The sequence below is a fragment of the Pseudophryne corroboree genome, chromosome 4 (genome assembly GCF_028390025.1).
Source record: "Pseudophryne corroboree isolate aPseCor3 chromosome 4, aPseCor3.hap2, whole genome shotgun sequence".
Classification (NCBI taxonomy): domain Eukaryota; kingdom Metazoa; phylum Chordata; class Amphibia; order Anura; family Myobatrachidae; genus Pseudophryne; species Pseudophryne corroboree.
This window is the reverse complement of record NC_086447.1, coordinates 697,746,115-697,773,726: the sequence shown is the minus strand read 5'-3', so window position 1 is coordinate 697,773,726 and position 27,612 is coordinate 697,746,115. Positions and strand designations below refer to the sequence as shown.

General features: G+C 44.5%; 1 protein-coding gene across 6 annotated transcripts in view; it reads right to left on the bottom strand.

Moving 5' to 3' along the window:
- Positions 1-27,612, bottom strand: part of UTRN (utrophin) — a 1,167,552-nt gene that overhangs the window by 204,947 nt on the left and 934,993 nt on the right. For all 6 annotated transcript variants that reach the window (XM_063917938.1, XM_063917937.1, XM_063917939.1 and 3 more), the window contains one exon: positions 11,484-11,685. In XM_063917938.1, the coding sequence (XP_063774008.1) occupies positions 11,484-11,685 (202 nt within the window). The remainder of the gene's footprint in view (positions 1-11,483; positions 11,686-27,612) is intronic.

Genomic DNA, 27,612 nt, shown 5'->3' with positions numbered 1-27,612 from the left:
TGCAGGAACTGATGTGCCTGGATAAAGCAATTCTGTACCAGAACAGAACTCTATCAGAGCCCCATATGGGACAAGCAACCCATGACAGAGCACAGCAGGGTGTCTGTCCGAATGATGGCATCAGGAAGGGTAGGCCACTGAAACTGTGCACTCTTTTGTCCATAAATCTAAACAAAGTCTTTCACCGCATAAGTCATCAGGACATCACCGACAGATCCGGAAGATACTGCTGGAGTCACCAATGCGCCATACCAGGAAATTCACCGCTAGATTACCTGGGGCATTTTGTCAACATTCTAATCATTTCATCAGTGTCGATATGATATACCACACCCATTCCTACACCTCAATGTAAATTCATTTAGGTGGGACAAACTTTACCTTTGTGTCATGTCTTGATCTCCTCAATGTTCAGTGCTGTGTAATACAGTATGTCATCTCTTTCTAAATACACAGATAATAGCCTAATAATAATATTATTTGTAGTTATAAATCTGGATAGTTTTTTTTTAAAGGTTATGGCATTATGCGTGCCGTGTTGACGATATCTATAGAGTGTAAGCTTGTGAGCATGGCCCTCGTACAGTACCTCGATGTCTGTCTGTTATTACCCAGTCATGTTGATAGCGCTATATAAGTACAGATGTGTCATCCCTCATCTATTGCGCCACATGCATATGCATCGTGGGTGCACGGACACGCGAGTTGCTACAAATGAGTCACGTTTGCCGTTGCTAGCAGCAAAGACGAGCTTTGACTCATCTGTAATTGGTAGTAATAATAATAATACCACGGACAGCTAATGTCAGAAGTGTTGAAGAGAGTTCCTGTCATGGATGCCTTGCAGTTTTGTTTTGTTTTTCAGGAATTTTACATTGCTGCTAAAATGTAATATTATAGTATAATAAGAAATACTGTATACAGATATTGTGCCTTACTGGTAGATTTTCCTTGAATCGGTGACATTCCTTTATCTATAATATTTTTGATAAGAAAAGACTACCGGACAAAAAGTTCTCAGGAACACGGTGTAAACTAATCCTACGCTTCAGGTATCAGCTTCATCTCACGCCAGGCTTGAGATGCACTGGCCAGTGTTTTACCGAAGGTTTATTTCTTATTTAAGAAATATATGTGACCTTTGCTTCTGATTTAACAGGACTCCAGCTGTAAAAACAGCACAGGGCAGCCATTAAAGAGAAGATTATGCAAGAGCCGCTGTACTCACAGCATCCGCCAGATCTTTCAGTTCCCTGACAACCAGCAGGGGATACATTTGCTGGAGAAACATCTGGTTTGCTTTTTAGAAGATTAATTCAGACAACCCTCATTTCAGTTCTTCTTGCTTCCATTGTGTTTGAGTTTTACAGGCTTCAATAGACAAGCTTAAAAGAAAATTATAGCTAAGTGAAATGAAAGATCATTTTATGACTGCTTCAAATTCCTCTGCATGAAATTGTACTGTTATCTTTATCTATGGATATTTTCATATATACAGTAATGCTCAAAAAACACTCCCGTTGATGGTAGAAACGCCACACTACCAGGGTGCCATTCCCAGGTTCCACCGGGGCTACTTCTTGTAACCTTTTTTCTCAGGCATCTATAATTTGCCTCACAGCCCCCCACCGTCTGACACGAGAGAGAGAGAGTATGAGCAATAGCAACAGCTGGAAAGTACATATTCTGAGATGTCATGGAGAATGTGGCGTCTAATTGGTCTTCCCACTCAGAACACACCCTCATTCTGGCGATCCAAAATAACGCTCACGGTAAAGTTATATCATTCTTAATAAATTAAACATTGAAATATTTTCTCAATAAAATTCACATATTCAATATTGGATCATTTATTCCCTAGTGTATATGATATGGCTATTATAACCCATTCTCTCCATTGGTGTGAGATTAGCCCTTTATGTGCTCCAAGATGAACTGCTCAAGAAACTAAGTGTTTATTCTCCTTTTGTCTTCATGCTGCAGGTAGTATAAAAGTCAGGTTCCCTTCAAACTACACTTATAATGCACCAATTTTCCTTAATAGAGTAAAAAAGGTCCAAATATAACTGCACACAACTATACTACAGGTACATTATACAGTGCATCCGGAAAGTATTCACAGCACTTCACTTTTTCCACATTTTGTTATGTTACAGCCTTATTCCAAAATGGAATAAATTAATTTTTCCCCTCAAAATTCTACACACAATACCACATAATGACAACGTAAAAAAAAAAATTTTTTGGGTGATTTTTGCAAACTTATTAAAAATAAAAAAATAAAAAAATCACATGTACATAAGTATTCACAGCCTTTGCCATGAAGCTCAAAATTGAGCTCAGGTGAAGCCTGTTTCCACTGATAATCCTTGAGATGTTCCTACAGCTTAATTGGAGTCCACCTGTGATAAATTCAGTTGATTGGACATGATTTGGAAAGGCACACACCTGTCTATGTAAGGTCCCACACTTGACAGTGCATGTCTGAGCACAAACCAAGCATGAAGTCAAAGGAATTGTCTGTAGACATCCGAGACAGGATTGTCTAGAGGCACAAATCTGGGGAACGGTACAGAAAAATATCTGCTGCTTTGAAGGTCCCAATGAGTACAGTGGCCTCCATTATCCTTAAATGGATGAAGTTCAGAACCACCAGGACCCTTCCTAGAGCTGGCCGTCCGTCTAAACTGAGCGATCGGTGGAGAAGGGCCCTAGTCAGAGAGGTGACCTAGTAACCCGATGGTTACTCTGTCAGAGCTATAGCATTCCTCTGTGGAGAGAGGAGAACCTTCCAGAAGGACAACCATCTCTGCAGCAATCCACCAATCAGGCCTGTATGGTAGAGTGGCCGACGGAAGCCACTCTTTAGTAAAAAGCACATGGCAGCCCACCTGGAGTTTGCCAAAATGCACCTGAAGGACTCTCAGACTATGAGATACAAAATTCTCTGGTCTGATGAGACAAAGATTAAACTATTTGGCGTGAATGCCAGGCGTCATGTTTGGAGGAAAGCAGTCACCGCTCATCACCAGGCCAATACCATCCCTACAGTGAAGCATGGTGGTGGCAGCATCATGCTGTGGGGATGTTTTTCAGGGGCAGGAACTGGGAGACTAGTCAGGATAGAGGGAAAGATGAATGCAGCAATGTACAGAGACATCCTCAATGAAAACCTGCTCCAGAGCGCTCTTGACCTCAGAATGGGGCAACAGTTCATCTTTCAGCATAACAACGACCCTAAGCACACAGCCAAGATATCAAAGGAGTGGCCTCAGGACAACTCTGTGAATGTCCTTGAGTGGTCCAGCCAAAGCCCAGACTTGAATCCGATTGAACATCTATGGAGAGATCTGAAAATGGCTGTGCACCGACGCTTCCCATCCAACCTGATGGAGCTTGAGAGGTGCTGCAAAGAGGATTGGGCGAAACTGCCCAAAGATAGGTGTGCCAAGATTGTGGCATCATATTCAAAAAGACTTGAGGCTGTAATTGCTGCCAAAGGTGCATCAACAAAGTATTGAGCAAAGGCAGTGAATACTTATGTACGTGTGATTTCTTAGTTTTTTATTTTTAATAAATTAGCAAAAATCTTACGTAAACTTTTTTTTATGTTTTCATTATGAGGTAAGGGGGCAGATGTATCATCAGTTGCTTAAAGTTCGTTATTGCTGCTTTGGCACTTCACCGGTTTTTCGCGGAGAAGTGCCTCCACACATCGGGATCGGTATGAAATACCTCCAATCAAAATCCCGACGGTCGAAATCCCGACAGCAATTTATCGACGGTCAAAATCCTGACATGGACAAAATACCGACATGGACAAAATACCAACATTTAAAATACCGACAAGATCAAAATACCGACATGTAAAATGCTGAAAGGTCAAAATACCAACATGCGTTTTTCAGGTTTTTGTGTGTGTGTCGACATAGGTCGACATGGACACAATAGAAGTGTACCGCGTCCCCTCGCATGGCTCGCGGCTTCGGGCACACTATTATATTCCCCCTCCAGGTCCACTGGGATGGTAAAGTATGAACAAGTTGGTTTCAATGAAAAACTCATGTCGGCATTTTGACCTGTCGGCATTTTACATGTCGGTATTTTGACCTTGTCGGTATTTTAAATGTCGATATTTTGTCCATGTCGGGATTTTGACCTTGTCGGGATTTTGATTGGAGGTAAATTGCTGTCGGGATTTTGATTGGAGGTAAATTGACTGCATCCCCACACATCACCTGTATGTATGATCCCCAGGCCTGGATTCATAGCGATTTGCTATGTCTGCCCCCCGGTGATGTGCAGTCCTGCTTTTTAGTGCCGTTCGTGCAGGCCCCACGAATGCGCACTAATAATCATGCCAACTGTCCCCACGCCTGTCACCATGAGCATGTGCGATTCATCTATAAGGACTCCGGGGTCCTGAGTCGAGGATGGTAGCGTGCATGCGTCATCTCCCCAGCTCCCAGCGAACTGTGCAACGTGACCCGGCGCATGCGTGGAGAAGTCCTAAGGACGCCGTGGGCTGTCAATAAAGTTTAATATATAAAAAAAATACCCAGTACAGTGTTGCAGCGCCAGCCCCGGGCAGGCGAAGTGACAGGAGTGGAGGATCGTGAGGTAAAGAGCCACCTCACCGTTAATACATTAGGTATGGTTCGCCTTCCCATGCACACAGTGCAGCATACGTTATTGTTCTATGCGCTGTGTGCATTCGTAAAATCCCCGTTGAGAGCCGCTTCATACACTGCTGTGAAGCGGGGAATGCAGGACTTAGCGTGCGCTATGTGCACAAAGGCACATAGCGATGCTTCATACGTCTGCCCCATTGTGTGTAGAATTTTGTGGGGAAAAATTTATTTATTTCAGTTTGGAATAAGGCTGTAACATAACAAAATGTGGAAAAAGTGAAGCGCTGTGAATACTTTCCGGATGCACTGTATATAAAGAAATGGTACATATGTAATCCATTTTGTAGTGACAATTGATAATAGTAAATTTAAATATTACCTCTAATGACTATGCTGGTCATTCCGAGTTGTTCGCTCGCTACCGATTTTCGCAGTGCAGCGATCAAGTGAAAAAATGGCAAAAATGTGCATGCGCATGGTACGCAGCGCACATGCGCTAAGTAATTTCACACAAAACTTTGTAGATTTACACAAGCTCGAGCAACATTTTTTCATCGCTCGAGTGATCATAGTGTGATTGACAGGAAGTGGGTGTTTCTGGGCGGAAACTGGCCGTTTTCAGGGAGTGTGCTAAAAAACGCAGGCGTGCCAGGTAAAAACGCAAGAGTGGCTGGAGAAACGGGGGAGTGGCTGGCCGAACGCAGGACGTGTTTGTGACGTCAAACCAGGAACTAAACGGACTGAGGTGATCGCAGTCTAGGAGTAGGTCTGGAGCTACTCAGAAACTGCAGCAATTGCAGTTCTGCTAATCTTTCGTTCGCCATTCTGCTAAACTGAGATACACTCCCAGAGGGCGGCGGCCTAGCGTTTGCAATGCTGCTAAAAGCAGCTAGCGAGCGAACAACTCGGAATGAGGGCCTATATTCTGTAAATATTCCAAGGTTTCGAACATAAAGGCCCCCTCTAAAAACTATGATCTTACCTTTTGGTATAATTTCAATGCAATTTGCTTCTCTACAGCTCTACACTATTATAGCACAATGTTAGTTGAATTATAAAAGCAAACAGTAATAAATTAACCATTTTTATGTTTGCTCTCTCTCAAAACTGACCAAGCACTTAAATGGCTTCTTTTTGCTTGCTTTTGTTTTTATTTATTTTTTTGTTTTTCCAATAAATCTACAATGCTAGCGCAGGCAGCACATTTATACATTACTGAAACTTTAGCGATATCCAGATATCCTCATACATTATTGCTGCAGTTGTGCAAAACAGCCCCTCTAAACAAGCCAGGTCCTGTGTGACTCTGCTAGCATCAGGCATCTTCTTTGCATCTTTTTGCGCGAAAATGCATCTTAATCACTTGCCTGGCATGGTCTCATCAGATGCGACCATGCCTGCAAGTGCTCTATCTGACCTGGTCGCACAGGATGCGACCAGTCAGATAGAGAGTGTTAGCAGCGGCAGGGAAGATAAACTTGCCCCCACTGCTGCTGTCAGAGGGACCGGAAAGTCCCTCTCCCTCCCTGCACTCTCCCCCTGTGTCTGCCGTGCTGCCGATCACTGCTGATCGGTCAGCACGGCAGTATCCCCCCCCCCCCCTCCAGCGGCTGCAGACAATGGCAGCCGCTGGGGAGAGTAAATGAACCCTCCCAAGCTACCCCCAGACTCCCCTGTATACCTTCAAGCTGTCCCGGCTTTCAAAATGAAAGCCGCGATGGTCGCGATGTTCCCGATGGTCGTTATGTTCCCAATCAATGTTTCGGGGGGGGAAGTTTAAAAAAAAAATTCCTTTTTTTAACTAAAATCATTTGGGATAGGGTTAAAGTCATGTTCTTCACCTAATTCACTCATAAAAACCCCCAACAATTTCGGAGCGGTTTTCGGCGAAATAAATCATCAGTTAAGTGGTTAACCACAATATGATGTGACTAGGATGCACCAGGAGACTAATTAATTTGATATTCGACACTAGCTACCATCTTTTGGCTCCCAGCGCCGGACTTACAATAGCGTAGGGTAGTGCAACGTGAGAGGCATTTTAAATTTGGCGCCAGCCCAGCAGCCAATAGAAAGCATCAGCGGTGAGCGCATCATGGTTTGCGGATTGGCAGCCAATGAGGGGGCCGCAGTGAGCCAATTGGAGCTCGCGTGACATAGCTTGGCCTGCTCCCAGCATGCGATGTCAGGCGCCACTGGAAGGAAGAGCCAGAAGTCGGGCGGCATTGGAAGAAGATGGACATCATAGGAGGAGCTCCGCTGGCCACGGAAGAGTTTCAGTGTTAGCTAGCAACTGTCCCTGTGAACTACCATACATGCCGGTGGTACTTAGTTCCTTATGCTGCGAATAGCGGTGAAAATAAATTATAATTAACGGGTCAAAAACAACAGTAATTAATAAATGGGCCTCTATACCTGGCAATACAAAAAATATATACAGTACCAGTCAAACGTTTGGACACACCTTCTCATTCAATGGTTTTTATTTATTTAAACTATTTTCTACATTGGAGATTAATACTGAAGACATCAAAACGATGAAAGAACACATATGGAATTATGTTGTAAACAAAAAAGTGTTAAACCAATCAAAATATGCTTGCTTTGATGACAGCTTTGCACACTCTTGGCATTCTCTCAATCAGCTTCATGAGGTAGTCTCCTGGAATGGTTTTGAATTAACAGGTGTGCCTTGTCAAGAGTCAATCTGTGGAATTACTTGTCTTCTTAATGTGTTTGAAACTATCAGTTGTGTTGTGCAGAAGTAGGGTTAGTACACAATGGACACCCCTATTTGACTACTGTTGTATCCATATTATGGCACGAACCACTCAACTCAGCAAATAGAAATGACAGTCCATCATTACTTTAAGACATGAAGGTCAGTCGATACGGAAAATTTCAAGAACTTTGAATGTATCCTCAAGTGCAGTTGCAAAAACCATCAAATGCTATGATGAAACTGGCACTCATGAGGACCGCCCCAGGAAAGGAAGACCAAGAGTAACCTCTGCCGCAGAGGATAAGTTCATTGGAATTACCAGCCTCAGAAACCGGTACGTAACAGCACCTCAGATTAGAGGCCACATAAATTCTTCACAGAGTTCAAGTAGCAGACATATCTCAACATCAACTGTTCAGAGGAGACTTCATAGTCGAATTGCTGCGAAGAAGCCACTACTGAGGATGAACAACAAGAAGAAGAGAATTGTTTAGGCCAAGAAACACAAGGAATGGACATTAGACCAGTGTAAATCTGTACTTTGGTCTGATGAGTCCAAATTTGCGATTTTTGGTTCCAACCGCTGTGTCTTTGTGAGACGCAGAGAATGTGAGCGGATGGTTTCTACATGTGTGGTTCCCACTGTGAAGCATGGGGGAGGAGGTGTGGTGGTATGGGTGTGCTTTGCTGGTGACACTGTTGGTGATTTATTCAAAATGCAAGGCACACTTAACCAGCATGGCTACCACAGCATTCTGCAGCGCCATGCCATCCCATCTGGTTTGCGCTTACTGGGACCATCATTTGTTTTTGAACAAGACAATGACCCCAAACACACCTCCAGGCTTCGTAAGGGCTACTTGACCAAGAAGGAAAGTGATGGAGTGCTGTGTCAGATGACCTGGCCTCCACAATCCCCCGACCTAAACCCAATTGAGATGGTTTGGGATGAGTTGGACCACAGAGTGAAGGAAAAGCAGCCACCAAGTGCTCAGTACTTCTGGGAACTCCTTCAAGACTGTTGGAAAACCATTCCAGGAGACTACCTCATGAAGCTGATTGAGTGAATGCCAAGAGTGTGCAAAGCTGTCATCAAAGCAAAAGGGGACTACTTTGAGGAATCTAAAATATAAAACATATTTTGATTTGTTTAACACTTTGTTGTTTACAATATAATTCGATATGTGTTCTTTCATAGTTTTGATGTATTCCGTATTAATCTACAGTATAATGTAGAAAATAATTAAAATAAATAAAAACCATTGAATGAGAAGGTGTGTCCAAACTTTTGACTGGTACTGTATAACTTGGCATCCACTAACTGCAGCTCAGTCAAAAACACTCAGGAGCATTAGACCTTAGGGCCTATTTCAGAGGCGATAACTGCTACAACAGCGATTGCACTCTGAAGCACTTTACACAGTGCGCGCGCACTGCGCATGTGTAGCCAGTGAGATGCAAAAGCAGAGGCGGTCGCGAGGCAGGAGGGGGCATTACAATGCAGTTGGTGGGGCACGGTCCGGACAATGCAGGCGTGTACGGACCATTGCGGGGTCGGACCATGGTGGCAGGCCGCGGTGGCTGCGTGATGTCACAAGCAGCCGCTGTGACCCAGAACGCGGCGGGTAGCAGTTAGGGAGCTACTTGGCGGGTGCGAAGGCATCGCCGCTGTGCGATGTTTTCGCACTTGTGCGGGGGGCAGGGCCTAACATGGGGGGCAGACTAGCCCTGTGCTGGGCATCCCCCCGCATGTCAGAGAAACTAATTGTAGATGTGCTAAATTTAGCACATCTACGATCAGCTCTGAATCACCCCCCTAGTCAGCACAGAACAACAAATAAGCAGTTAGTAACTGGTAGCTCTGGATATTCCATACACACGATGATAGTGTTCAAGTATTCCTCTAAAGCTTCTCAAAAAGAAGAAGACACAAGTGAGTTCCTGTTATGTATCAGTGTACATAATGAGAGTCCAATCCGGTTAAGGTGGAAAGTCCATTACCATAAAGCTTAATTATCGGCAACGTGATATCCGCACCTGGAAACAGGAAGTCCATCATCAAAAACACTCGCTCTTTACACTCCTCCAGGACAAATTTTCTCCAGTACTCCTGGGAACAGAAGTTTCAGCCCCTATGCCTGACCTAGGGAATACTTATTTGAGGTGAAGTGATGCTCAAATTCACCAAATATACAGATGTATCAAAAATTATTGAAGCAGAATTGTCGATATCAAATTAAGGTATGTATGTTAAAAAAACAAAAAAAACAAATAAGCAGTAACTTACAAAAGTTATCATAAACCTGTGTAATCAATAGCCTAAGAGCGTTGTACATAGTTTCCTACGGCAAAGCAATGGGCTTATGTTTTACTTGATTTTCAGCTATTGCAGTACTACAAACCACAATGCGACTGCTATCTTCACAGCACGCACTAAACTGCTCCTGTCAGTGTGTTAACAAGAAAAGCGTCTTTGCTATGAATTGCCTGTGTACACGGCTATACTGCAGCCTGTCATCGTCATCACTTTGAGAAGCAGCTAATTAACATCCAAGCTAACAGAAGGAAATGAGCAGATGCCTTTCAAAGTCTGTTAAATTATTTTAAGTTGTCGACATGGTTAATTAGAAAGTTATAACCAAAGTTAATGTCAGACTGCAAGTCTTCACTATACAAGAAAGATAGAAAGTGACAAGTAAACAAATTCTAATAGCACTAGGTATAAACTTTAATAACACAATTTGCATGCACATAAAGGTCAATCTATTCTGATCATATTATTTGCATTTGACTAGGATTAAAGCACCTATTGCATTTCATCCTTCAAAACAGAGACACCAAAAACAGATTGGGACAGGCTAGAATGACTAGTATTATTTTGAGTCCAGGAGTGGAGAGTTCTAATATAAACAATAGAACACTGACCTGAGGCAGAGAAAATTACCACCCTCTCCTCTTCAGTCCTCACAGTCCTGTCCTCAATAACACTGACACAATGCCCAGACTTCAGACTGCCTTCTGCGCCTCAATTATAGTGATGTTCTGTGTCCTACTGTAGGCTATTAAACAAGTGTTGACAGCCCTTCTGTTTCTGAACCAAGCTCCAAGAGTTGATCTGCCATGATACAGACTGTTGGCTGACTGACTCCCAGCGTTGGTGGACAGTATTTGTAGAGTCACCCACTGCACTTTAAGAGGACACCTATTTTGATACTTCTTCAAGCCTGTCATTAAGCAGCAAAATGTTCACTCATTCCTATGAAAGACAAGTCCCTGGGTGCCTGGAAACCAGATTATATGGCAATATTTGCCCATTCTCTCAGAATTTCCGGTAATCACATGAATTTGTGAAGCTCTCCTGGCTCCAGGGAGAGTGGGCAACTGTCCTGCACCCCACCACTCCTTTGGCGTGGTGAATTGGATGACATGATTTGTGCTAGATCACACCTTTATGCTCCCTTTACCGTAACATTAAGCTGTGAATTGAAGTATTATGATGTAGGGGTGGCACAGTGATTATGTGATTTATAGCATCAAGTCCCGTTCCCAAATGGACCTCCCACTCCCGTGATTTCCTGAAGAGCAGGTCAGGAAAACTGGTAAGTATGGATGTGGCTTCTATTGCTAGAAACATAAACTGCTATTTACAACCTTGATGCAGCATATGCGTAACATATCTATTCTAATTACTTCCTTCTACATATCAGCAGAAACCATATTAACGTTTATTGTAAACACGTTGTGCATTGTATAGCTGGGAAACTACAATAATATTCTCAACATGACATTTCATTGCCAGCATTTTAGAATAACTTACAGGTACAGGCACTGTAGCATGTTATGTAGTTGAACGCCAGTGCAGTGGAAGCCCCATAAACATTTACTATATTTAATTTTACTACAATATTACTGCACTTTAAATAATGTATGCCAAAAATTAGCAACTACTATTACTACAAATATATCGCCCTATATTATAGCTTCTATTAAGCACATAATAAATTCCCCCATGATTGAATGAGGACATTTGTGGTGATTTTATTCCTAGCAGTACATGTGGTATTGAGTGCTATCATTTCTGACAATCAGACTGTGCCAACTGTAAGGAGATCAATGAAGAAGTAACTTACGTGTCATATACGTTAAGCAGCCAGTTCAGACACATGTCTATGCAGAGAGGCACATTAACTAGTTCCTTGTTCTTCTCTTCAAGGCCACTGTAGATGGTGTTGAGGACAGTGATGATTTCAGGGACAGATAATAGTTGTTGGTTTTGATTCAGTTCCTGCTCCTTAAAAATATTGTGGGTGGTGCTCAGTTCAAGAAGATCCACTAGAAAAAAAAAGGATAGTTGAATTTTCAGCTATGATCAGTGGCATAGTCAGAACTTTGTGGGCCCCATAGCAACATTTTGAAGGCGCCCTCGCCCCAATACTTGTAGAGAGACACCTCCCATAAAAGTGCCCTAGCTCATTTTATGTAACATTATGGCACATTGTTGGGCTGCCAGTACAAATTATGCAACACAGTACCTCCAATTTCCATTATGACATATACGGTGGGATGTAATGGAGTCCAAGATCGCCGGAGGTGCAGGATGCCGGACAATCTCACACGATTTTTTTAAAGGGGCAATCACTTACAAGGCAAAACCATGCCTCATGACTCCATTACATCCCACCCATAGTGTTCCTAGTTCATATTATGCCACATTACAGTGTCCCCAGTTCCCATCATGCCAAACTATAATGCATCCACTTCGTATTATGCCACATTACAGTACTCCAGTTCATATTATGTAACATTATAATACCCTCCAGTTCATAATATGCCACAATGCGATGAGCAGGTCCAGGGGCATAACTAGATATATTGTTGGCCACAAGTGCTTCTATATACAACCCATTTGTGAAAAAATTTATATAACACATGTAAATGACAAGGAAAGTGGGCCCCTCTCAGCTCTGCGCCCCACAGCAGCTGTCCCCCCTGTACTTATGGTAGCAATGCCCTTGGCTCTGATCTCCAGTGGTGCCATGTGTTTGTCATGGCCTTGCTTTTCTAATTTTAACTACTATGATAAGTTAAGTATATAGCCATGACACCTACATATGGTAAACTAACTTTCATACTGATAGATCAATAAATGTTGTAGTTAAGTTGGAAATAAGTAAGAACTGCAAATTCAGTTGGCCAATAACACACACAATAAAGATTATCAGCTGGCCAAATCAATTTTTTGTGCCTGAACAGTTAGATTGTGGTTAAATGCTGCAAGTCTCGAAAATTTGGCGATCCAGCCATGCAAGTGGATGGCATCATGTGTGATCAGCTTTACCATGCAAGAATCTACCCTGAATTCTTTAGAATAGTTCCTGGTAAAAAAAAAAAAAAGGTATGCAAAGGAATAGTATTCTTTTATCCAGAAACCAAACTACAATATATGAAAAAGAATGGAAAGTTACTGTATGCTTTGCCAGTCTACTGCTCCACTACTACCAATACTTTAAAACACAGCAAAATGCAAAAAGTAAAACTATTTTTTTCCACAACATGATTCTGCATTGTTCCCCTTTGATGCAACTTTTTGAAAGTTATAAGTTTTAATTATTACTTTTGGTAGTAAAGAACAGTACTTGAAAAAAGAAAAGGGGTCATTAACATTTCTCCAGCGGCTGCTACTGTCTGCAGCTGCAGGGTGGGGGAGGTCCAGCCGTGCCGACACATCAGCAATGATCGGCAGCAGGGCAAACACTGTGGGAGGGTGCAGGCAATCAGTGGGACCTTCCGGTCCCTCTGAGAGCAGCAGCAGTGGAAAGTTTCTCTTGGCTGCAGCTGCAAACACTGTGTACAGTATCTGACTGGTCCCATCTTGTGCGACCAGGTCAGATAAGGCACTTGCTGGTATGGTCGCATCTGATGCGAACATGCCAGGCAAGTGGTTAATGCCCTGATCTACACATAATCATTCACATCCAAAGCATCTCAGCAGTCTCTTGCCAAAGAATGACAAACTGAGGTTTTTAATAACAATGGTAAAAACTGATCCAATTGCAATTCTGTGCTATTTGCTTACAGAAAATGCCAAGCTAAAATTATATTTGTTCTCTTGATTGAAGAGTTTTAAATGTCACTGAATGACACAGCTGTTTTAATAAATATATTTATTTAACCAATTCCATGTAGTAATTTCTGCCATTAGGTTATTTAGAGTGTATAATACCCCTTTTCCACTAGCTCAAAAAACACGGGTAAATGCACGGGGGTGCCCATTTACCCGTGTTTTTTGCTAGTGGAAACGGCTTCCTCAGGAAAACCCCCGGATCAAGTGCCCCGGGAATCCTACCCGGGTAGCTACCTGGGTAGGACACGGGAATGATCCAGGTAAAGTGTAGTGTAAACGGAAGCCGTCTCGATGCGACATGGCTCCCGTTTACACTGTATGGAAGGGCGGCACTGGGATATCATGTGATCTCCCAGCGCCGCCCCTTTCGCGTCACTAGCAGCGTCACTAACCTGGCAATATGCTGGGATGGTGACTGCTGATGGGAAAGGGGCCGATGCGGGTCGCAGCCGGGTAGCACCCGTGTCAGGCTCCCGACTGCGACAAGGGGTATAAGACTGCTGAATTACACCTGCAACTTTATGGCATTCCATACAGTACACAAAGTACAGTAACTGACATTTAACGTCCAACTATAAATGAAAACAAACACACTCGAGAGTTGATTAAATAGACCTGTTAACATTGATACCTCTGTAGCTTAAATGTTTCCCTAAATATATCTAAAATATTTACTATATATATATATATTTATTCATTTATTTAATACATATATATATATATATATATATATTCTATATATTAGCCCAGATCTGTGACTTTGTGACTCATTTGCTAATGCTGGGTGGAGTCACAATGCTGGGCGGAGACAAGTCACAGATCTGCCCTAATATATAGGAGATATAGTAGAGTAGGATAATACACAGGAGACTAGGATATATCGATAATAGCAGAATACTAGGATATATAGATATAATTAGTGAGTGAGCGCAGGAGATTGTGCAGAGACAGCAGCAGCGCCAACTGAGCAGGTGAAAGCTCCGTCCAAACCCCCCCCCCCCTCCCCACCAACCATTGGACAGTTGGCGGAAGATCGCGCTGTGATTGTCCACCCATGCAGCTATCAGCAAAATGATTGACACCTGCTGGGTCCCCACTCACACAGCAAGACGCTGCTGGACACTACGATGCCAAGCACCTGAGACAGAACCACTCCCGGTACCTGGCCTCACCCCCCGTCCCCGCTATATGGAGGGAGTTGGGGATGCTCTGTAGCACGCACACCTGCATGGATCCTGTGCTGCGGTTAGGAGGGCGGCTGAGCACGGCCACAGAATGAGGCTGCCTCCCGCCGCTGCGGCCACTGCACCTCCCCGAATCCCCTCTGACTGTCAGCCGCCGGAGGCGCGCCCTCCCGTCACCTGCTGCAGACTAACCACGACCCCGTCTCTGAGCCCCTGCCGCCGTTACCCGGACAGCAGGCGCAGCACCAGCAGCAAGTGTGAGGGAGCACGCATCCAGTTCACTACAGTGCTGCTACTGCTGCTCCAGGAGATTGTGTGTGTGCCGTCTGGGGTATAGTGCGTGCATGGGGTATGTGGACAGTGTGAATGGTTGGCTGCATATACAGTGCCCCTCCCCCACCTACACCACCACCGCACCCGCCCCTCCACCACACACAGAGCCCCCGGACCCCCTCCACCATCTGCGAAAACCCTGCACCCACCCCTCCCCCACATGCGTCGCCTCCTGGCCCCCTACCCCACCTGTGACACCCACACAACCGCCCCTTTACCCTCCGCAGCGCCTCTGAACCCCCTCCTCCATCTGGAGCACCTTCAGACCCTCTAACCCACCCGCCCCTTCCTCACCCACAGCACCTCCGGAACCCCTCCCCCATCCATCGCAGCCCCGCACCTGCCCCTCCCACACACACACGTCATACCCATACTTACCCCACCTGCAGCCCCTCCAGACCCCTTCCCCCATTTGCCGCCCCCACACCTCTGACCCTATCCCACCCATAGCACCTCCCCACCCCCTCCCCCATCTGCGCATCCTCACCCCCCCCCCCCACACGCACCTCCCCCAACCATAGCACCTCCGGGCACCCTCCCCATCCGTGATATCCTCGTACCCGTCCCTCCCCCACCCACGAAACCTCCGCAACCGCCCATCCCCCACCCGAGGCACCCCCTCCCCCATCCACGTCTCCCCCGCACCTGCCACTCTCCCAACCACAGCACCTACCAGGTGACTTATCGTGCGCTGTTCACACCGTCACAACGGGCTACGGCCCCTTAACCATCGCACGCCCTTTGTCCATGCAATATTTCACCACTCACTAAATTATGATTGGCGCAAATACTCCATATAATAAAAATGTTGGGGCGTGCAAGGGTTAAGGGGGCGTAGCTCCTTCCGACGGTGTGAAGAGGGCCCGTACCATGGATGGAGGGATGAGAGGTTTATTCAACTTTATTAATAAAGTGTCACAAATTTTACAATGCGGGATAATTACATAAACAGAATAAAACAAGATACATGAACGTAGAAATTATGTGAGAACAGCTGCACTTCAAGACAGGACGTGCGTAATGCGATATAAACACTGCTTGAATGTTCAAACACAGACTTAAAACATTTCCTTAATAAAAACGAATAAGACAGGTTATTTTACTGATGCCATGAAAAAGTACATTTTATTTTAATGTCATTCATAATGACAAGTTTCTCTAGGAATATTGAGATTTCTACTGGAATAGGAAGCACTATTCTGGCACGATGTCATAGCGGTAGTGAGAGTGTCTAGAACACATTGTGTCTGTTCATCAACTAGGCAGTCTGACTTGGCTTGGTGTCAGCATAAAATTAAAATTGTCTATTATGGAAATGGCATTTGACAGGTCTAGGGAAAACATAAATCACTATACTTCTACAATGAAAAGCAATGGGTTGAGGAGTGCAAAAGCCTTGAGGTTGTAGCAGCGCTTGACACTAGTTCATTTGCTAACTTTGAATTCAGAAAACTTTTAGTTACACTAAAGCCAAGTGACTGATTGATGGCACAAATGCAGAATTTTTAATACGAGATACAGATGTGTCCTCTTACATCTTGTCTCAATACACCACACAGATGAAGATGCTGGCGTGAGTGAGCTGACAGTTCCAGTGCAACTCGGATAGCACTGTGCGTCTTTTTGCCAAAAACGCATCTTATTCGTATGCATCACTATGCAAATAAGATGCACAAGCAGACTCTGCTGATTAAAGTATACAGAATAAAGGCATATCATTTTAAACAGCAAAATCTATTTGTGCTTCATATTCGCATTGTTTTGTGAATAAGATAAATCTTAATGTGAAAAGTCGCACAAAAAGATGCTTGGCACTATTCAGTCGGGCAACGGCATGGTGTGACTAGAAGAGCTGTTTTGCAGGGAGGCTAGATGTAAGTGTACACATCTGTATTTTCAAAACAGGTATACACAGGGCTAGGGCAAGGTTTCTGGGTGCTCTAGAAACGTTTCACCCATCGCCCCTGCTCACTCCAATTCAAAATATGGCAAGCATCAGTGTTATAAAGTGTTATAAAGCATCAGTGTTATAAATGTATAATATGCCACACAGCAATGTCCCAAATTACTGGTACTGTATACTATATAGAAACAGACTTGCCTACTCTCCCGGAATGGCCGGGAGGCTCCCGAAAATCGGGTGACCCTCCCGGCCCCCCGGAAGAGCAGGCAAGTCTCCCCATTACAGGGGTCCCCCCCTGCCCGGCCGCCCACTTAGCGAGTAAAGTGGGTGGTCCGGGCAGGCGATGACGCGATTCTTGTTGAATCGCGTCATCATAGCCACGCCCCCTGCTGTATAATGCCGGTAATAGCGGCATTACACAGTGGGGGGGGGCTTACACGGCACGATCCTGTGGTCACGCCCCGCCCCGCCTCTGCCACACCCCGCCTCTGCCACGCCCCCTCTGCACTCACATTGCAGCCCGCCCCCCTGCCGATCCGACCTGGCTGCTCTCTCCCGGAGAGAGCAGCCAAAAAGTCAGTAAGTATGTATAGAAATGGCCCAGCCAATAAGCCACACAGCAGAGCCCCAAAATAATATTGTACCTCATTCCAAAGCACCCTGTTCATAATATGCCACACATCTCTGATACTAATTATATGCCACAAAGCTGTATTCCTACTTCAAAATGATGCTACAAAACAATACACAATATGACACACATTTCTGCCCCCAATATATAATATTCCATACACCTGTAGCCCCACTTCATAATTATGCACAGCTGTCAGCAGCCCTACATACAAACAGGCTTATCTTAACAATATAATACATATACTGTATTTATGGCTGCTCATTACAGACGGAGTTTACAGGTGAGGTAAAAGCCACGTTTTCTGTTTTGGCATACTGTGCAGTCAACATTCAGATAGCAAGCAGTAACAGCAAATTCACCTTGAATTAAGCTATCGCATGAGGTGTAACAATCAATGCCATGTCAACCATTTCTACTTACACTGTGCAATTTAATTTAAAAAAATATATAATAATTACGGATGATTGTGTGTAACAATCGTAAAATTCTCAATCAAAATCACTTTCCAAAGTAAGCCCGCTGTTACTGAATGGAATATCTATATTTAGCCATGTAATGTGCTAACACTCATGTATACTATTAACAGTTTGATTGGTTATTAAAGGCACTCTTGCAACACAACTATATAATTTAGTGTAAATGTGTTTCTCTTCTCACTCTCAGCCAGCCTGTCACTATTGGGAATTTAGGTCCCTCAGTGACCTAAATCTAATAACACAGGCAAATTCATCCTGCTACCAGTTAAAGCTCCTTCTCTAACAGCTAGTGTCAGAAATTTCTTTCAAACACTGGTCCTTCTGAATCACACAGCCCATCTCGACCACCTTTGTGGTAAAAATACTGAACACAGAAAAATAGAGAACACACTGCACAGATGTCTTGCCTCCTGGTGTTCAGAGCAGAGTGCACAGCAAGGTATACAGCAGCAGCAGCGAAAGTGAATAAGCAGCCAGTCAGTCATTTAAAGTGGAGTCTGCACCCAAAGTACTGCAAATTCCTACTCTGTCAGTGGCTTTCCCTGACCTTAAGTTCAGTTTTAGGTTTGTTTATAATGCTCTTATACATCAAAATAACCAACATATAATGTAACGTTCTGATTTCTGCTTTTCTTTCACAAAATAACAGCTACTTAAAAGTAAATGTACCCTTATAAAGATCTGGCATGTTGCAGCTATGGAGGAGATAACCTACTACATTCATGACAGCAGCCATGTTTTAAACCAAGTTTGGCCCCCCTGGTTGTCTGCAGAACGTAGATTCCCAGCTCCCTACGCCCCTGTTCGCTAACCTTCTCCTGAGACCTGTGTGTGGTAGACAGCGCCTTCTCTAACTTGTCCCAATTTCTTCACCTTTGGTGATCTCCGTGATGCTTGGTCCGATGATACTCATATGCAGGAGCGGATCTAGGCACGGGCAAGCAGGATGGGCGCCCAGGGGGTGTGTGTTTGGGCACCAAAGAATACAATCGCCCTGAGCGCCACAAGGTCTAGAACTGGCCCTGGACATATGCTCCTATCTTGTGGTCCCACCCCTTCCCTTCCACCCCTATTCCTTTATCCATTCCCAGTATCCAGCCTTAATTCTGCTTATATTGTTATCTTTGTTGTTTATTAGCTTTTACATAGGAAAACAAAAAAAGATAAATGATCCATTAGAGTCTATTCGATTTCATTCTTGTTTTCTGTACTGTTTGTTTATTTTGTTTGACCTGGACGCACCCTGGCATTTCCCTAATGTTTCTCCCCGCCCCCTGACCCAGGAAGAGGCAGCAGCAGGGAGGCTCGGTGTAGGAGGGAGTAAGAGGTGAACAGCGGACAGTAAGAGGAGGAGCGGACGCGTCATCAGGCAGTGAGTGTGGCAAGCTAATAGTGAGGGCGGCTTCCTGCACACAGTCCTGCCCCCCCCCCCCCCCCCCTCCCAGCACAAACATTACATTGATCCATGCTCTGCCTACTCAGTCACCATTAGAGCTATTCAGGATTAAAGAATTGGGAACAATCCATTGCTTGTACACTGGCAAATGCACAGTATGTGTAAAAAAGTAAATCACCTACTGTATTATTTCTGAAAGGAACACACGATATTTTCTGCTGTCTAAAGGTCCCCATACACGAAGGCGATAATGCTCGATTTCAGCCCAGTTCTGGCATACGGCCCGATATATCGGCTGAAATCGGGCATTTTAGAGGTGTTCCCGAACCGATTTGATGCGCGTTCCCGTGAGCATTGGATCCTCCAGATTGAATGTGCTGCACATTCAATCTGGTCCGACCTGGGGGCATGGCTTGGGATCGCCAAGATATATTGTATGCAAATGGCCAGCATCTGATGTATCTTAGCCGATCCTGCCCCTCGGGAGGCTGCCGGGGTGATCGCCTGCGATCACCTCCGACATGAGATCGTTCTAGTTTATTGGGCCCTTAAATTTTAATCAGTTTTTATAAATGCAGACAATTCTCCTGTCACTGTTACAACTCACCCAGGTGTGCTCAGCTTGTGAATACAGGCAAGTGGTAGTGTTGCCCAGAGCAACCAATCAGACTCTAGGGGGTACATTTACTAAGGTGGGAGTTTTTTTTAGAACTGGTGATGTTGCCCATAGCTGCCAATCAGATTCTATCTATTATCTTCTAGAAGCAGCTAAATAAATGTTTGAGCAACATCACTAGTTCTAAAAAAACTCTCACCTTAGTAAATTTACCCCATGGTCTTCATTTCTCTATTGCATTCTAGAAAATTTCAGACAGAATCTGAATGGTTGCTATGGGCAATATAACCACTTGTCTGTTTTAGAAGTTTTAGTAAATCACCCCCAAGTGTCAAAAGAAGGTGCTGTATGTGGTCTGCAACTTTACAGGATTTATTGTTACTGTGATTTAAAACAAACATAAAAATCATAATTTGTCGCAATCCCTACTGACACATTTATTATAAGACATGTCTGTGAAATCCTCCTTTGAGCTTTTTTAATGGACACCTTTTTCCCAACAGGAAGCAACATTCATGCTCCATGTACAAAGTGCCAGACTCAGAGATGGAAGCAGTTGCATCCGCTAATGTGATTTTGCTTGTAGGGTGAAAATATGGTAATGGTCAGCTGCTGTATTTTGCACAGAGATGCCCACTGCCCGTGTCTGACATCTGCTGCGTACATACATACACAGGAACATCGGACACGCATCGGTCGCACCATCAGACGTCTGAGCCACCCAGTGCTGTCTCGACAGAGCGGATCTGCTAGACACCAAGGGCAGTGGCGTAATTACTGCCCCCGCAGCCCTCGCGGTGGCTTGGGGGCGAGGGGCTGCGGGGGCGCCGCCACTGATTTAGTGCAGATTGACATGCGGACGAGCGTCCGCATGTCAATCTGCGGTCTCCTCTCCCTCCTTCCCTCCGCTGCTGTGTTGGAGGGACATGGAGGGCACAGCGTGCGCCTCTCCTGTGTCCCTCCTGGGTTTCCGGCGGGTCTAATAAAGGAAGTGCCGTTCGTGAGCTCTGATTGGCTCACGAACCGGCACTTCCTTAACAGACCCACCGGAGACCCAGGAGGGACACAGGAGAGGCGCGCGCTGTGCCCTCCGTGTCCCTCCATCACAAAACCGCGGGGGAGCGCGCGCAGGGGGGGGGTGTTACTGGGGGAGCACTAGCGGCACAGGGAGAGGGGAGCATATGTGGCACTGAGGGGGCATATATGGCACTGGGGGGGTGTATGTGTACCTGGCACATGGGGGGGCTATATTTGGCACTGGGGGCACGTGAGTACCTGGCACTGTGGGGGAATATCTGGCACTGGGGGCATATGTGGCACTGGGGGGGTATATGTGTACCTGGCACATGGGGGGAGGGGCTATATTTGGCACTGGGGGCATGTGAGTACCTGGCACCGTGGGGGAATATCTGGCACTGGGGACATATGTGGCACTGGGAGCACAACCCTAGCAACAAGCACTACCCCCTAGCAATGAGCATGAAACCCCTGGCAACGAGCATGACGCCCAGTGCATGAAACCCCTGGCAACGAGCATGACACCCTGAGCATGAAAACCCCTGGCACCGTGCATGGAACCAAGAGCATGAAACCCCTGGCAACGAACAGTTTTTAAAAGTAATTAGAAGCCTTACTGTAGGACTTAATGTGTAATGGGCATTACGGTGTGTGGCATAATGTATCACGGACACTGCGGTGTGTGTCATAATGTGTCACAGGCATTACGTGTGTGGCATACTATATCACGGGCATTGTGTTATGTGGTATAATGTCTCAGGGGCATTGCAGTGTGGCATAATGTATAACGGGCATTGCGGTGTGTGGCATAGGGTATAACGGGCATTGCGGTATGTGTCACAGGCATTACGGTGTATGGTATACTATATCACGGGCACTGTGATATGTGGTATAATGTCTCAGGGTCATTGCAGTGTGTGGCATAATGTATCACGGACATTGCGGTGTGTGTCATAATGTGTCAGGCATTACGGTGTGTTGTATACTATATCACGGGCATTGTGGAATATGGTATAATGTCTCAGGGTCATTGCAGTGTGTGTCATAATGTGTCACAGGCATTGTATGTGCTATAATGTATCAGGGGCACTGCAGTGTGTGGCATAATGTATAACGGGCATTGCGATTCCTGTCATAATGTGTCATAGGCATTACGGTGTGCGGCATAATGTGTCGGGGGCATTATGGTGTGTGCATATTGTGTCATGTGCATTATTGTGTGCGGCATAATGTCTTAGGGCCATTGCAGTATGTGGCATAATGTATACTGGGCATTACTATAAGGAGGAAAAATGACAAATAATGTAGGGGGCATGAATCAGGATTATTTTTCTTTCCTGTGGTGGCTAACGTCTGGGCATGCAGGTTGCAAAACTGGGGTATAAGGTAGTCTTTTCCTGCAATACCACGCCCCTTTATGCGAAGCCACACCCATTTCAACGAAGCCACGCCCCTTTTCAGGCGCGCGCCGAAGTGCCAATTATGGGAGATGGGGGAGCGCCAAAGAATTTTTTGGCTTGGGGGAGAAAATTTTCTAGTTACGCCACTGACCAAGGGGCAAATTTACTAAAAGTCAATTTTGATCAATGTTGATCTATTTATGGTTGATGTTGAGTTGATTTTTGACCCGTGTTGAGGGGCAGTGTAAATGGGTAACCCAGGGTATCTGACCCGGGACCCGTTTACAGCAATGGGAGAGACCATATCTCCCAATGCGGGTGGTCGGGAGGTTTCGGGACAGGGCGCACACAGTCTCTGCTGCTGTCTGCCCTGCTATGCAGACAGCAGCGGTGCCAAGGTGAAGGATAAATGGATGCCACACTCATGAGGACAGACGGAGGCTGGGGGCAGCCCAGCAGCTGCCGGAGTACTGGGCTTGCCCCCAGCGTGACGTAGGCGCCCAGGCGGTCCTGATTAACGGGTTTCCCAATGCTTGAAGATGATGTCATCTCCAAGTGCCGGCCTTAAAAGACACTGCACCCATGTGCAGTGTCAATGGTGCCGACCCGGGAATATCCCAGGTCGGCACAGCAGTGTAAACGGGGTAGATCCCGGTCTGACCCGGATTGGAACAGTGTTCCAAATCCCATGTTAGATCTGGGATTTTGGTGTAAAAGAGGTATAAATGTGTGAGTTAGACCCTTAAACACAAAATCGATCAAAAATCAACCAAACATTTACGAAATTCGACTTTTAGTACAGGGCTTCTCCAGCTGCAAGTAAATTTGCAGTGGCTAACTAGGGAATGATCATAAATGGTCACTGCGAATTAATCGTCTCTGCGTGCCCCATCGCCAAGACATCACACGATATACTTTGGGGGGATTTTGCTGGACCTAATAACCCTCAAGGTGAATTCCACAACACACGTGAAATTACTAGAAACCTCTTCCATGAACAACTGTAACTTACAGTGTATTTTTAATGCAATTTTCATCTAAGCCGTTAAGCCTGATCTGTTCTTATGCCCTTGTTTGTGTTTCCATCAATGATTTTTGAAGTTCATGCTGTGATTTTCTTTGGTTAAAATATTATTTTCAAGTAGCAGTTGGCTCTTTTCTCAAATTAGTACTTTCTATAAAATAAAATGTAACAGATCCTTTTGTAAATATCAGCAGACCATCTCTGAGAGCAATAGTGAACTGCTCAGACATGCCACAATAATTAAGAAGTGCCCTTCACATGAAAGATGAGAGTCGATAGTGTAATTAGCTGCTAATTACAGTAATACTCTAGGATGTATTTTTAGGCTTTCACTCAAGCTACACCTATAATGGCCAATACTGTAAAAGTAATCACTTACAAACAGATCTGAACATGCAACACATTTATTTGCTTGACTAGTGGAGAATTTCAGGTTTAATTTTATTTACTCTGTGACAATGTCACAGCAAATTTTAAATGATATCTGGATCACAGATCGACAATGTATTAGTCGACAGTCAATAGATCGACTGCATATAGTTGACATGCTTTAAGTCAGGTACAAAATGTCGACAGTGAATAAGGTCAACAGGTACAAGAGGTCGACAAGTTCAAAAGGTTGATGTGACACTGGTCAACACAAATGGTCGACACATTTTTGGTGTTTTTTCGCAAGTTTTCCCAACTTTGATTGATTTACTATACACGAGAATATCTATTGGGAATAGTAGCCTGTGGCAAGCAGAGCGAGCCACCTTGCCCGAAGTGTGACAAGCGAAGCGAGAGCCGCAATCGTACTGATTGGTACTGAATTGTACTGATGGTGGTCACACCAACAAATATACAAGATTTGGCCCAAAACCTCCCAAAAAATGTCAACCAATTTTGTATCAACCATTGCTATGTTGACCTTTTGACCCTTTCGACCTAATGTGCGGCGACCATTTGGTGTTGACATATTAACTGTCCACCATAACTCTGTTGATCTATTATACCACACCCATTTTAAATGCATCTTACTACCACTGTACAGAAAGGATATTCAGTGGATGAACTCTTATTTAAGGCACGCTCTGAAAGCTCTTTGTCCCTATGCAGGAATTGTGCTTGTATACAGTCCAGTGGCGTATCATCCCCTGCACCTGCCACTGGCACAGTACCTATGTGGACCCACTCTCCTTGGTGCAGTAGTTGAGTAGACTTTGGCACTGTGGCAGAGTCTAACAGAAATTAGCAGATCTTCAGGAAAAAGCACAGTTCTATTTTCCAAGTGATTTCTTTGGCACCAATGGAGAGGTAAGTATGGTCTATTATAGATGTGCCCATTTTCCTATGTATTTCTGTAATTATAGTGACAAACCTTATTGTGACTGGACCAAACGATGAACAATTGTTATGGATCAAAAACAATAAAAAAGTGGGAAAAAAACTACAACAAATGACCTTTGTTTTCATTCTCAGGGGCATTCAATTTTCTGTGAACTCCGCTAACTGCAGCTGGAACACCACGGGGATTTCCGGGACCTTGTGGACAAACTTGCACTTTATAGAGATGTGTAGGAAAATGAGCGATGCTGGACTACCATAACTCTCCGGAATGTGCGCAGCCAAATAATGCAACCACACATCACCAAAAATGAATTCTCTCCTTCATCTCCTGCTATCCAGTGAGCTCTCAGTTTTGAAGTTTTAAAGGTTAGAACAGTCTGGAGCCCATCAGATTATCTGATTATATTATAATATTCATATAAGCACAATTTATTTCTGGAGATGAGTGTTCTAATCATGGGTGACAGTGACCTATCTACTAGTCACTGTCGGTCTACATGTCACAGGGCAAGTGATGTGAATAGAAAACATGAGGCTCTGGTTATAGACTAGTTGTGCTATGTCGGCTGACCGACAGTCACATGACCTCCTCCGTGAGCCCGACGGCTCACTATCCCGATGGTCGGCATGCCGACCAACAGGGACTATTTCCACTCGTGGGTGTCCACGACACCCATAGAGTGGGAATAGAACCCGTGGCGACCGCAGGTCGCCACCGAGCCCGCAGCGTGGCGAGCGCAGCGAGCCCGCAAGGGGCTTGCTGCACTCGCCCCTCCCCGCCGGGATCCCGGCGTCGGTATGCTGCCGGGATCCCGGCGTCGGTTAGCTGACCGGCGGTCAGGAGACCGCCGGTCACCCGTACTACACCCAAAGTTACCTAATTTCAGTAGATTTCAGTAGATTGCAGTAACAGATGGATAGCAGTAGCAGAAATAATGAATAAAAATGATTTATATTTGATAGAAATATTTTTTTTCATTAGGCAATAGCTATACAAATATATTTGTATATTATTATTTATTAGACTGTCATTTCAGTTACAGTATTGCTGACATTTTATTTATCAATTCTGCAACAAAATTACCTTTTGACCCCCAAAACTTGAAGTGTAAAAAGGGAGGGAGGTTTGCTGGTGCAAGAAAATATTATGTCACGTCTTTGTAATAAAGTTTGTGCAACCAACTTGTTTTAGTAATATACAAGTACATACTATGGGAGTTTTTTCAAGAACTTGTGATGTTGCCTATAGCAACCAATCAGATTATATTAGCTTCTAGAAGCAGCTAGATAAATGTTAAATAGAATCTGATTGGTTGCTATGAGCAACATCACCAGTTCTAAAAAAAAAAAAATCCCACCTTAGTATATTTACCACTGTGAGTCAAATGGGAGTTTATTATTACTTTACTGCATGAATGGAAAATATGTGTGTGTGTGTGTGTGTGTGTGTGTGTGTGTGTGTGTGTGTGTGTGTGTGTGTGTGTATGTGTATGTGTGTGTGTGTGTTGGGGGGGCTTCTATGGTGTATTTATTGTCAAAGTCAGAAAAATATCACGCTACACATTGCCATATTTGCACCTCATGCGTGTCCCCGCTGCGCGTGCATGAGCTCTCCCGTGCATGCGCATACTCGCTGTTGCGTGCACCCGCGGGCGCACGGTATGCGCATTTACGGTAGAGTTTGTATACGTCTAGCGTGCGACTCAATCGTAACATATTTTAACCATATAATGTATTTTGTAGATTATGGTCCCTTTGATAGAATCTGAAAGTTTAGTTAATGTAGCATGTTCATAGACAAAGAGATCCCTCTTTGTTTGATACAAAGGGTCAGACAGGGGTTATACAGTGGTGTTTAGTATCCATCGGAAGAGTATTTAATTAGCAATATTCCGGTGATGGTTTGAAGCGGATTAATCGCTCGTGCGAATAGTTATGGACATAAGAAGTTTATGAACATTTACTGTATTTGCACTTTATTACCCATGCGGCGGGAAACCCAGTTTCCCACCCACCTGAGCAGTTAGGAATAGTCACAGCCCACCTGTATGAATCAACATATGACCTTTTGTTATAATGCGAAGACGAATTCCTGTGTCCAATGAACAATAAGAATATAGGGACCATTGTACTGTATTGTGTGTAGTGTATAAAAGGACAAGCCGATCTGGGCCAGCTCTCTATTCTCTTCAACGGTTCTCATCACTGATAATCGGGAGCTGGATATCCAGAAGGCGCATGCGATTGTTTCCCTTTGTGCGTAAGTTTCTCTGCAATCATATTGTCTTTATTGTTATAAGCCATTCTCTCTCGTTCTCTCTCACTTTCTCTCTCTCTCTCTCTCTCTCTCCTTCCCCTTTAAAAGTAATTGTATCTTTATTGTATTTTATGTGTAGTTACTTGGTTAGATATTCTATGTTATTTTGGTAGTGTATAACTTGTACTGTATTATTCTTTTGCGATTGAACGTTCATTCATTTCCTTAAAAGGCGTTAGACCCTTAGACCGGTATTTGAGTGTTTATTATATTGCAGAGGGTAATAGGAGCGTCTCTATCGCTCAAACAGCTTTAGTGTAAACAAGGTTAAGCAGCGTTATATAGCTACAGTGTTTCAGTACAAGGTCTACAGTGTAAGAATATCCTTTCTGTGTGTTACATTCAAGGTCTACTGATTGTTATCTTGTGAGCGTCTGCGCCGCTCGTGATCTCCTCGTGGTCTCGAGCGTCCGCTACGCTGATAGCGTAGCATTACGGTAGTCGCTCACCTATAGTGTGCCCGATACCAACAGCGTATTCTCGCGAGCGTTTGTGTCGCTCGAGCG